At 49.1% G+C, this 12,310-nt stretch overlaps 2 protein-coding genes across 2 annotated transcripts in view; one reads left to right on the plus strand and one right to left on the minus strand.

Annotated features, from left to right (window-relative positions):
* TMEM92 (transmembrane protein 92) overlaps positions 1 to 12,310 on the plus strand; it is a 365,445-nt gene that overhangs the window by 19,759 nt on the left and 333,376 nt on the right. The gene's annotated exons all lie outside the window — the stretch shown is intronic.
* Positions 1,443 to 12,310, minus strand: part of MPP2 (MAGUK p55 scaffold protein 2) — a 70,789-nt gene continuing 59,921 nt past the window's right edge. Inside the window, exons 7-13 of the mRNA XM_081838352.1 lie at positions 11,494 to 11,625; positions 10,961 to 11,066; positions 9,953 to 10,021; positions 9,703 to 9,864; positions 8,515 to 8,717; positions 7,805 to 7,933; positions 1,443 to 5,593 (exon numbers count right to left, since the gene is read on the minus strand). Of these exons, the coding sequence (XP_081694478.1) occupies positions 5,417 to 5,593; positions 7,805 to 7,933; positions 8,515 to 8,717; positions 9,703 to 9,864; positions 9,953 to 10,021; positions 10,961 to 11,066; positions 11,494 to 11,625 (978 nt within the window). The 3' untranslated portion in view covers positions 1,443 to 5,416. The remainder of the gene's footprint in view (positions 5,594 to 7,804; positions 7,934 to 8,514; positions 8,718 to 9,702; positions 9,865 to 9,952; positions 10,022 to 10,960; positions 11,067 to 11,493; positions 11,626 to 12,310) is intronic.

The following is a 12,310-nucleotide window of genomic DNA, read 5'->3' on the forward strand; positions in this document are numbered from 1 at the left end:
TAATAATTGGCAAGTTTCTGCCGGACACCCTCTACAAAACCCATGTCTGGATTCTGAGTGACCACTATGTAGCTACGTGTGTGTGTCAGCTGGGCCTCAGAGGAAAAGAGACAGCCCCCCCCCCCACTCTGTGACTTAATTCATGTAAACAACAGCATAACTGCTTTTAAATTACTGCCTCCCCCCAAAAAACATCCTTTGATTTTTAACGCCTGTTTTGCTATAACATCAGGCATGTCCTTTTGGCCATTTCTAGCCAGGGTGCTACAGTTAATAATACTCAATTCCTCTTAGCGCACCCGTAACTGCTACCAATTTATATAGATTTCTCTCTCTTTAAATATACATGTTTTCCCCCGCCCCAAATAAAGGTACATAAATCTCTCCTCTATTTTAGCTATCTGTACAAAATTAAAAACTCATGCACGCATACATTTTGTGGGATATAAAAAGCACATGAGAAAGATTTGGAAGCCACTGATCACGAGAGAGTTAAGATCCCAAAGAGTGGTTATTTGAGAAGCTAATAAATAAGGCGTGGTTCTTGGGAGGGTGGCAAGAAGGTAAGGGCCGCAGATCAAACCATTCCCACTGTGTCTGGAGAGAAGGCATTGCCATAAGGCAAATTCAAATGAGGATTTTAGCCCATGCCGGATTAAACCCTGTGGAGGCCTCTAGGGCATTGAAATCTCAGGGTCCCCCTCGCAAATTATCTCCTAACACGTTTCTGATTTTAGAGGGATGACACGGAACTGAGAAAGTTTGATTGTAATTTTCTTTCAAGATCAAATCAATATTATTTTGATCCATTGACCCTAAAAGGCATGGGGCCGGTGTCTAGTATACCCGTTTGGTAATCCGGCACTGATTTTATCTTGCCAGATTTGCATCCACGCTGCAGCACAATCCTGAATATGTCTACTGAGAAGTAAGTCCCACCATGTTCAACCTTCTTTCTGGATAAGCAAGTACAGTGGTACCTCGGAAGCCAAACGGAGTCCGTTCCAGAAGTCCGTTCCCCTTCAAAACCAAGGCGCAGCTTCCGATTGGCTGCAGGAAGCTCCTGCAGCCAACTGGAAGCCGCGTCGGACGTTCGAGTTCCGAAGGATGTTCGCCAACTGAAACACTCACTTCCGGGTTTGCGGCGTTCAGGAGCCAAAACGTTTGACCCGCAAGGCGTTCGGGATCCAAGGATGGAAGGCGGAAGGCTTGGCCTTCCCAAATATCGGTGGATTTCAGCTCCCATCAGTGCTCATCGTGGGTCATGGTGGCTGGAACCAATGGGAGTTGGGTTCCGACAACATCCAGAGAACCACAGCTTCCTCATTCCTGTGGTATATAATGGCAGTTTCAAAGCAGATTAGCAGATGCCTACCAATACTCCAAAGCCAGAGTTGTGCAGGTTTCTTCTGAAATGTCCCTGTTATTGTTCTGGGTGGTGTGGGGGGGGGGTTGCTTTGCCTCCTTGTTCCACAACTTCTCCATTTCAATTTATCCAGACCCCTACTTGGGTGGGGGGGGGGGTTACTGGGTGTGCAGTCTGCAGCAGCTTTCTGCATCGTCCCCTCCTTATATTTGTGGAGCAGAAGAAGCAGTCCTTGTTAGAATTCCTGCTCCATGATTGCAGTCATGGGATTTTTGTCTATCACATGACAGTGTATGTTTTGACTCCACAAAGTGGGAAGTGACGGAGACAGGATGTTTGTATTACTGTGTTCCGTGAAGTGGGACTATTGTCCTTTGTTCTTTTTCTCTTTGCTGTCTGATGCTGGAAAGAGAGGGAGCCATGTTGCAGTGCTCCACATGTGTTTATATGTAAATAAAGTAGATTAGCCAAAATGCTGAGTTGCTGAGGTCTGTTACGCAAGCTGCGAAGACTGCGGATCCCTAATTGTGCCAATGTCTGTTGGCATCAGTCGCTGTGATGTTTGGGCAGAAGAAAGCTTTTGAAGCTCCCGATCGACCAGGAGGGAAGGAACATGCCAGTCGGGCATGTGTCTCTGCCAGGGTCCTACTCGAGAGTAGGACAAGCTCCTGACAGTCCCCACATCAACAGCAACCACTCACAAAGTATTGCCGGGCAGTGGGTGGGTGGGAATTGAAAATCTGAAGTTATCAACAGATGTAAGAATCAGAAACGTGTTTGTGAGCAAGGGGGTGCCTGCAACTCTGGGCTGGGTGGAATGTCAGGTCTGCATAAACTGATAACCGCAGATGTCCTCCTTACGTAGCCCTTATCTCCAGACCTGCTTATCTCCCAAGGAAGGTTGTTGAGCAAACAATGAGGGGACAACTAAGATCAGAAGATCCTGTTTCGCAGCCTTGCTATTGTGGAGTGGAAAATCCTGACTCTCGCCACGTCTGAAATACATCTTAATATATGTTTGGTAGAAATAGCAGTGTGTTTCAGCTCTTGGGGTCCCGCTTGCCCCATCAGCACGGTGAGAGTAAGCCAGAACGCATTGCGGTGATTTAATAAATATTCTGTTTGACGGACAATTGGACTCTGCATCTAACTGCCTGTCCAGGGTCTTGGGTACTGAACCCCAATATTTCCCCCAACAGTATCAATGCACTGCCTTCTCCTTGCAGTTTTGTCCATGAGCAAGTGGGTTTTATAGTTACTGGAAAAGCACACACTTGATCACCAGCCGGTGGAGTTATTGCTATTTTTTTCTTTTCAAATTAACACTAGGTTTTGCAAGAAACAGGAAACCTGGCCAGGGACGTGAGGAGCTACCAGGCTGCCCCTGGCAAATTCAGGTAGCACACCCTTACAGTTGATTCGTGCTCTTGCACAGCAAACCTACTGCCCCTTCCCTCTCCCCAAAACTGGACTTCTTGCAACCAGGACAGGGAAATGCACAAGAAACGTGGCCTAACCTTGCCACAAACAAAAAATGCTCCATAAATAACTAACAGTGTCTACCTTTCTCCACAAACATTCTGTGAACGAATCAGGAGGAATGTTCATAATACAGTGGGGGGAGAAAGTTGGGGCAGTTCCTCTGCTATCCTCTCTCCTGACTTATAAAGGAAAATATCCCAGCTCTGTAACCTCCTCCCTCTCCTGACCCCATGAAAGAAGAGTTTGGATTTGATATCCCGCTTTATCACTACCCAAAGGAGTCTCAAAGCGGCTAACATTCTCCTTTCCCTTCCTCCCCCACAACAAACACTCTGTGAGGTGAGTGGGGCTGAGAGACTTCAGAGAAGTGTGACTGGCCCAAGGTCACCCAGCAGCTGCATGTGGAGGAGCAGGGAAGCGAACCCGGTTCACCAGATTACGAGTCTATCGCTGTTAACCACTACACCACACTGGCTCTGTAGCCTGATAACCGCTAGACCCGGTGCATAAGTGTGGGTCTGCCTGAGATGGGGCTGTTTTGTTCTGGGTTTCTCTCCATCCTCCTCCCTCGCAAAGATACGGTGGCAAATATACTGGTTGGGCTCTGCCCCACGTTGCCCTGCTGACCAGCTCCCCACGGACTCAGCATCATCTCAGAGGTGGGTGATGGGTGGGAGGAAATCCGGTTTGTTTTTTTTAAGCGGGGGAGAAAGAAATTGGCATGTGGGAGAAGCACTGCAGAGAAGCTTCTTTTCTTTACCTGGCAATAAAAAAACTCCCCAAGTCCAAGGTTCTGCCCTTGCCCTGCAGCGGGTAGTCCCGCCAGTTAACAGCTGCCATAGAGTTGTGAGGTAGTGATTGTTGGTCCTTGGCAGGAGAAAAGGAGAACCCTGGAACTCGAGGGAAGCAACTGCAGGTAACGGAAAATCCATGAAGGGGGATCTGCAAGGGGAGTCCGTATTTATGCACTATGGATTTTAAATGCCTGATAATCTGTTTTGCTTTTTGATGTTGTAAAAAGGGACAAAGAGGGCTGTGAGCAGGAACAGCAAGGATTAGGATCAAAGATGACTGTAATTGCTATTGCTTTCTCTGGTGGTGCTTTTAGGGGTTTGTTTGCAAGGGGTGGGGCACCTTGGACAATGGGTGCTCATGGTGCCCCCCCCCCACTTCCCCTCTAAGATGCCCACTCTCCCCCAGGCTAGATCCATGCATCCACCTACAGGGAGAACATAAGGCAGGTGGAGTAGCATGCTATAGCTCTATGCTCTTAATGTTTACATGCTTGGAGGCAAGCAGTCAGCTGAGGAGCAGGGAGGTTGTGGTACCCCCCTTGCAAAGGTGTGGGCCTTGGCCGGTGCCCACCAATGCTGATCCCTGATGCCAGCCCTGGGTTTCCCTCGCAGCCTCCCTACACTGCTTTCCTACTAGCAGGTCAGCTTCCCGGAGGCTGGAGAAGAATGACTTCCTACCTGATACAACGCTGCCTTTTGCAGTGTTGAACCATAAGCCCACCTTGCCCAGTGTTGCCTAGGAGAGTTGAAAGAGCTTGGGGCAGGGAGAGAGGTCTTTGGGTCTATGGGGAGGCCGAGGGAGACCCAGGTTGTACCAGACACAATGCGCCCAACAGCACTTTGGGGATATTTGCGGCGAAGGAGCCCGCCTCTGCAAACAGCGTAAAACAAAAACAAACCATAATAAATAGCCCCATTTTACAGACAGCTAAACTGAGGCCGAAGGATCTCATTCAGCTGCCAGCTACCACGGCCCACGGGAACAAGTCCAAGTGCAAAGTCCCCACCACCAGGCTATCTTGCATCACATTCTTCCTTGCCTCGCTTACAAACCTTTCAGGCGTTCCTCTGTTCTTTTTCAACACCCCGCAAAATCTCGTGCTGACCAAGGTTGGCAAGGCATTCGCCCCTCCCCTCCTCCAATCTACTTAGCGTGGTATGTTCGGGGGGCGGGAGGGGGCAACACCCCAGGCTACCAGTTCTTTTGGCAATATTGAGATTGTGGTCCATCGACAAAGCTGTGATTTTGGCAGTGAGTTAGCTGTGACTGGAGAGGCGTTGTGTTCCCGCCCACCCGTCTTCCGCCTGACCCAATCAGAGGAGCCGGACACAATTGGGTGGAGCCGACGGGGCAAGGCATTGTGGGTAACTGGTAGCCTGGCTCGACCCCTCTGACCAACCCCTCACGTCCGCCATGAGATGAATTCTTCCTGCGTTGCCAGCAATGGTAGGAGAGGGTGGGGGAGAGCAGCCGCCCCCCACATCTGTGGCAGAGTTCTTGGCTGGTTGGAGGTGATCTGGGGCCGGACCATCAAGGAAGCACCTTTGCTTTTCGAATCTAATAAAGCCAACTTTTTTGCTGCGCCTGATTTGCCTGGGCTATTCAGGTGGTGCCCGGTGGTTGGGGAAAGGAGAAAGACGTCGGGGGGGGGCATGTGCTGGGTGCTGCAGGTTAAGAGATCTGGGATTCTTGGCCAAGTGAGGACAAAGCCGACACTTGTGAGGCTGTGGGGAAGAGGAGGAGGAGGAGGAGGAGGAGAGGCAGGGCGTCCCTCTAATAGACCCAGCTGACGGGGACCCATTGTGGTTCGCTGTGCAACTTCTCCAAGGCTTCCTGCAGCTGCTGGAATGTCTGCTCCATGTTGTCGTTGACCAAGCAGAGGTCAAAGTAGTGACCGTAGCCCCGCTGGATCCGGCAGCTCTCATCAACCGTCCGCTTCAGGTCGGCATCCTGGCAGGACATGCAAATTATTATTATTAGTAGTATTATTATTAATTGAATTTATACCCGGAGGTCTCAGGGCGGTTCAAAGAACAAACTCAAAACAGAGGTACCTTGGGTTAAGTACTTAATTCGTTCCGGAGGTCCGTTCTTAACCTGAAACTGTTCGTAACCTGAAGCACCACTTTAGCTAATGGGGCCTCCTGCTGCCGCCGCGCCACTGGAGCACAGTTTCTGTTCTCATCCTGAAGCAAAGTACTTAACCTGAAGCACTATTTCTGGGTTAGCGGAGTCTGTAACATGCAGCGTATGTAACCTGAAGCGTATGTAACCCGAGGTACCACTGTAAATGAAACCTCAAAATACAAAACCTCAAAATAAAAGCAGGTTGCGTTTTTTCGAGTTACGGACCGCCGAAACCCGGAAGTACCGGAACAGGTTACGTCCAGATTTCGACAGCCATGCATGTGCAGAAGCACTAAATTGCGCTTTGCGCATGCGCAGAAGCGCCGGGTTGCAACCTGCGCGTGTGCAGATGCGAGCATCCACTGTAACCCGAAAAGTCTCCTTTCTTTTAACTTGAAGGCGTTGGTTCAGGTCCTACCCTCCAGAGCAGGCATCCCCAACCAGCGGCCCTCCAGATGTTTTGACCTACAACTCCCACGATCCCTAGCTTAACAGGACCAGTGGTCTGGGATGATGGGAATTGTAGTCCAAAACATCTGGAGGGCCGAAGGTTGGGGGTGCGTGCTCCAGAGCATGAGAAAAGAAGCTTGCTCCATTTTCCATGTGACAACGAGTCTTTTAGATATTTGAAGGTGGCTATCTTATCTCCTCTCAATCTCCTCTTATCCAGGCTAAACATAACCAGCTCCCATAACCACTCCTCATAAGGCTTGGTTTCCAGACCCTTGACCATATTAGTTGCCCTCTTTTGCACATGTTCTAGCTTGTCGATATCAAAAGTGCAAGCTGTCATGTTTCTTCTCTTACTGTGCAAAATTTGTTATCGTTTCGTAATAAAACAATAAAACAAACCAACAAACCTTCCACGGCTCAGGACCTTGATACCTTAGGGTCCGCCCCTCCTCATCCAAACTGACCTGTGCTTGTCACCTGAGGCCTTTCTCTATGCCCCCCATCCCAGAGAGGTTTGAAGGGTGGCAACAAGAGAACGGGCTTTCTCTGTGGTGGCTCCCCATCTGTGGAATGCTCTCCCCAGAGAGGCTCGCCTGGTACCATCATTACATGTCTTTAGGAGCCAGGCAAAAACATTCCTCTTAACCCATCCCTTTGGCCATTACATAACCTATGGCCTGTTAAAGTTGTGCAGCGGAGGGCTGTTATTATGATTATTTTATTATTATGCTGTCCATTATTATGTTTTTGTTTTTATGCTCCGTGTGGGTTTTTTGAATAAATTTTATTAGAATATAAAGAATAGAGGGGGTTATTAATAATAATATGCTACATCACCCTGGGGTCTTTTGATAAAGGGTGGTATATACGGTGGACGCTCGGGTTGCGAACGTGATCCGTGCGGGATGCACGTTCACAACCCACAGCGTCCGCAACCTGCAGCGACACGTCTGCGCATGCGTGGGTTGCGATTCGACGCTTCTGTGCATGCGCAAAGAGCGATTTAACGATTTGGCGCATGCACGACCGCCAAAACCCAGAAGTAACCCGTTCCGGTACTTCTGGGTTTTGGCGGGTCCGTAACCCAAAACAAACGCAACCTGAGCATCTGTAACCTGAGGTATGACTGTAAATTGAATTATTATTATTATTAAAGACAAAGAAGAAGAAGAAAGGAAAATTGAGCAGGAACACTGCCAAATAACTGGACCACTGAATACATCAGCAAGATTTCCATGCCATAGTCTCTCCCCCTAAATGGATGGCTGGAGGTCTCCCATTAACAGCATTTCCATTAACATAGCTGATATATTTATGAGGACCACACCTTATATCAAAATGATGGTATTTAGCTTAGATTCTAACAACCCTTCTGTGTTACGCTAGGGGTTATTGTGGGGGGACTTGCTCCCCCCAGGCCAGGCCAGGCCAGGCCAAGTTCTGTGCAGGAGGTGTGCTTGGCAAGGCCGCCACCAGAGGACTCCTTCCTTGCGGCCGCTAGCCCCAGCTCCTGCTGCTACCCCTCTTCCCCGCCACTGCTTCTGCCTCCTTGCTTGCCATGTGGGCGCTGAGGGGACTCACCGCAAGCTGCTTGGTTGCCACACCGTTCTCCAGCGCTGCCTTGTTCATGGCTCGAAGGGTTTCAAAATCTGGTGCCTCAATGAACACCACGTAGGGGACGAACTCCGCTGTCCTCAAAACTTTCACAGCCTTTTGACGCATCCGAAAGAGAGGGGGGGCAAAGAAAGAAGAAAGAAAGAGAGAGAAAGAAAGAAAGAAGAGAGAAGAGAGGGGGAGAGAGAGAGAGGAAAGAAAGAGGAAAGAAAGAGAGAGAAGAGAGAGGAAAGAACGAGAGAGAGGAAGAGAGAGAGAAGAGAGAAGAAAGAAAGAGAGATAGGAGGGAGGAGAGGAGGAAGGAAGGAAGGAAGGAAAAGAAAGAAAGAAAGAAAGAAAGAAAGAAAGAAAGAAAGAAAGAAAGAAAGAGGGAGGGAGGGAGGGAGGGAGGAGGAAAGAAAGAGAGAAAGGAGGAAAGGAGGAAAGGAAGGAAGGAAGGAAGGAAGGAAGGAAGGAAGGAAGGAAGGAAGGGAGAGAGACTGACTTCCAGTACTGCAACACTGATGAGAGTCGAGTTGCAATTCTGTACTTACAAATTATGTGACCTGAATAAATTATGCAATCCAAGACCTAGCATTGCAACAGCCAACCAAGGTTCCTGGCACAGCCGGCCAAGGGAAGACTCTCTCCCACTCCTCCCTCGATCCCAACCCTTGGAGCCAGAAAAGAAGTAGTACCTGGGGGTTCACATCCAGAATGCACATCTTGCCTGACTCTACGACTTCATGGATGGAGTCAATCTTGGTCCCATAGAGGTTCCCTTCATACTCGCCGTGTTCCAGGTAGCGGCCTGCTTTGATGTCTCCCTCCATCTCACTCCTGGTCACAAAGCAGTACACCTGCCCGGTCTTCTCGTGCTCCTTGGGTCTCCGCGAAGTATCTGCAGAAGCACAGATGAACAAAGAAAGATCACCTGGAAACTGAAACTGGAGATGGGATCTCCAGTTTGGACACAATAGAGAGCTATAAGATTTGGATTATCGTCAAAGATGGCAGGAAGAAATGATTAATAATAGGAACTGCAAAGGGGAGGAGGGAAGTCCAGGAGATTGTTTTGGATCTTGTTTTTATGTTGTATGTTGGATATGTGGCTGTAAAACTTTAATCTGAGAAACCAAAAAAACAATGTGTGTGTGTGTGTGTGTGTGTGTGTGTACACACACACACACACAACCACAAATATTATTTTACAAATAAATCAAGGTGTGTGAATGTGAAACGGACCCAGAAGTAGACCGATTCATCCATTCCTAACACAAGATGCAGGACTCTCCTTCGCATACACACACAGACCCAGGGCAAAGTGCAACAACAGGACTAGGATCTGCCAGGATATTAAGATGCCCTCCATGCCCCCATGTCAGGAGTCCAGGTTCCCAGCTTGATAACACAGTAAGGGTAGGTAATGAAAAAGGAGGATTTATTGCAAAAACAAACAGATAGCTCCGGACGGCTCCAGCATCATTACTCAAGATGACCCTTCTGAAGAGTGCATCCGGCCACGACAGAAGATATTGAACTTAGGGCTCTTACGCCTCTTGTTTTGCTTCCTGTCTAGCAACCCTCCCATTCGCCGACTCCTTGGACTTAGTGGGTCATCTCCAACCTCTTCCTGGTCTGAGAGGCTGAGTCTATTCATGCCTATTTGTGCTTCCTGAGAGCTTTGGCTTAGGCTGCTCTTAGCTACGGCCTTATCAGCCAACCTGTCAAGGTCAGGAAGAGCGGAAGTCTGGAGCTGCTGGCTCTCCCCTGCATTGACTAACATCTAAGCCTCTCTGTTCCTGGCTGCTTTCTGCAGTTGGCTGCAAACCTTCGCTTGGAGCTGGCTCATTCCTGACACCCCGTCTGCAATCAGCAAGACTCACACGGGATGGTGGTTCCGTACTGCGACTGGTCAGACATGATGAGCTTGTTCTTAAGACTGCGCCGGCCAACCCCCTGAGCCCCGATCAGCACCAAGGTTTTTCTGCGGAACGGAGGCATGCGAGCCACTTCCTCATAGATCAGCAGCTCGTGCCGGTCAAACTCTGAAGTGGGAGGGAAAGAAATCGCCATCAGCCATTAATGCAGAGGAAGCGCGATGGAGAAATGTGAAGGCACACTGAGATCCCTTGCCTGCATTTTTAGTGGTCAGATACATCATCCTCTTCTTCTTCTTGCCGCTGAGGCTTCCACACAAGGCACCTGCCAAGAGGGGGAAAAGGAGGCACTAAGCAAAGCTGTGGAGAGAGAAAGCTATTGCACGTGTGGAAGAAGGTGCGAGTAGGGGCACATTCACACGACACACCTTGAAAGCACCACAATGCCACTTTAAACGGCCATCGCTTCCCCCAGGGAATTCTGGGAGCTGCAGATTGTCGACAGTTCTTAGAAGACCCTTTACAGTGGCACCTTGGTTCTCAAACTTAATCCGTTCCGGAAGTCCATTCCAAAACCAAAGCGTTCCAAAACCAAGGCGCGCTTTCCCATAGAAAGTAATGCAAAATGGATTAATCCGTTCCACACTTTTTTTAAAAAAACAACCCTAAAATAAATGGCAAAAACAGACAGACCTGAATGTAGCACTCAGAAAAGAAGCGTGGCCCTCAAATTGGAGCATGTTCGGCTTCTGATAAAAGTTCGCAAACCAGAACACTTTCTTCTGGGTTTGCAGCATTCGGGTTTCAAGTTGTTTGACAATTAAGCCATTCGAGAACCAATATACCACTGTATTCTCCTCTCAGAGCTATCTCCCAGAGTTCCCCAGGAAGACAGATTCACTCTGAGAATTGTTGCTCAGGGAGGGGAACAGAGGGTCTCGTAAGAATTCTCAGCGTCCTTGACAAACGGCAGCTCCCAGAATTCCTTGGGGCAGTGGTTCTCAACCTGTGGGTCCCCAGATATTGTTGGACTACAACTCCCATCATCCCTGAGCTCTGTCCTTGCTAGCTAGGGGTGATGGGAGTTGTAGTTCAACAACATCTGGGGACCCACAGGTTGAGAAAGGCTGCCTTGGGGGAAGAAGTCACGACTGTCTAAAGTGCTGAGAGTTGTTAGGAGAGTCCCATTTCCCCCCTCAAACCTATGTCTCTCTTCCCAGTGAACTCTGAGAACTGAGGCTCTGGGAGGGGTTGTGCCTTTTACCTGATGAGGGGGTGACTTCGAGGTCTCGCTTCACAAAGGCCTTGCGTTTCTCTTCCAGCAGCTGGCTTGGGATCAGACCAGCACTGCCGCCTTCCACATGGCAGGCCTGAAACAACCAAAGGTTAGTTCTGAGCACCTGGGTGGGGAGGTAAATTGCGGGACCCGAGATCACGGAAAAACCTTTCCCACTCCCACAAAGACACGCAACCCATTTTCTTCATTCTGACATTTTTAGCAGTTGCAGTATTAATAAAAGAACTGCAGTAAAGTAGAGGTGGAGACCCCTCATACAGACTTCTTCTTTTTTGCCTAGGAATTGCATTCCTTTCCAGGACACCTAAATGTGCAGATGTCCTATTCTGTTTTGCATGGAGCCACTCTGATTTCCCTGGCTAGTTCTGGCCTAGCTCCCTACAAACTGATTTCTTGGTGGCAAACAGCTCTCCCTGAACGCCACCCATGCCTTATCCCATGAACATGCACCCAGGCCTGATCCTGGCCCATGGCTCATTTATTCGACACAAGGTCCATACCTGCCACCAGTTGGGGTCATCTTGGTTGACGATCTGGAGGAGGTCTCCAGCAATGAACTTCAGCCCGGCTTCCTTACATGGAATGAGGTTGTCAGAGGCTGGGTCATAGTCAAAGTGGGCCTTCACAAACACCTATGGAAGGGGAAGCAAGGTGAGATGAGCAGGGAGGCTCTGGAGTGAGAGAGGAGACTCAGAAGGACCGATCCGAGGGGGGTTGACATCACGAGCCAGCCAAGATTGAAACAAAGTGGGCTTGCAGGTCACGGTAGAATGTGGCATTGACACCAGAAACCATGGAATTGAAAACAGGAAGGCATGAAAGATACATATTACAGGGAAATGTGAACAGGACAGTTCTACCCATCTCAAGTCTCCAGTTCTGTGAGAGATAGCTATGCCTGTCCCAACCCTGCAATAATAAAATAGTAACAATTATGATTATAATTTGTTATCATTGATTATTTATACCCTACCCATCTGGCTGGGTTTTCCCAGCCACTCTGAGCAGCTCCCAGCAGAATACTAAAAACACAATAAAACATCATACATTAAAAACTTCCCTAAACAGGGCTGCCTTCAGATGTCTTCTAAAAGTCAGATAGTTGTTTACTTCCTTGACATCTGATGGGAGTGCGTTCCACAGAGCGGGCGCCACTACCGAGAAGGCCCTCTGCCTGGTTCCCTGCAACCTCACTTCTCACAGTGAGGGAACCACCAGAAGGCCCTCAGAGCTGGACATCAGTGTCCAGGCTGAATGATGGGGGTGGAGACGCTCCTTCAGGTATACTGGGCCGAGGCTGTTCAGGGCTTTAAAGGT

The sequence above is a fragment of the Podarcis erhardii genome, assembly GCF_964252035.2.
Source record: "Podarcis erhardii genome assembly, chromosome: 13".
Classification (NCBI taxonomy): Eukaryota; Metazoa; Chordata; class Lepidosauria; order Squamata; family Lacertidae; genus Podarcis; species Podarcis erhardii.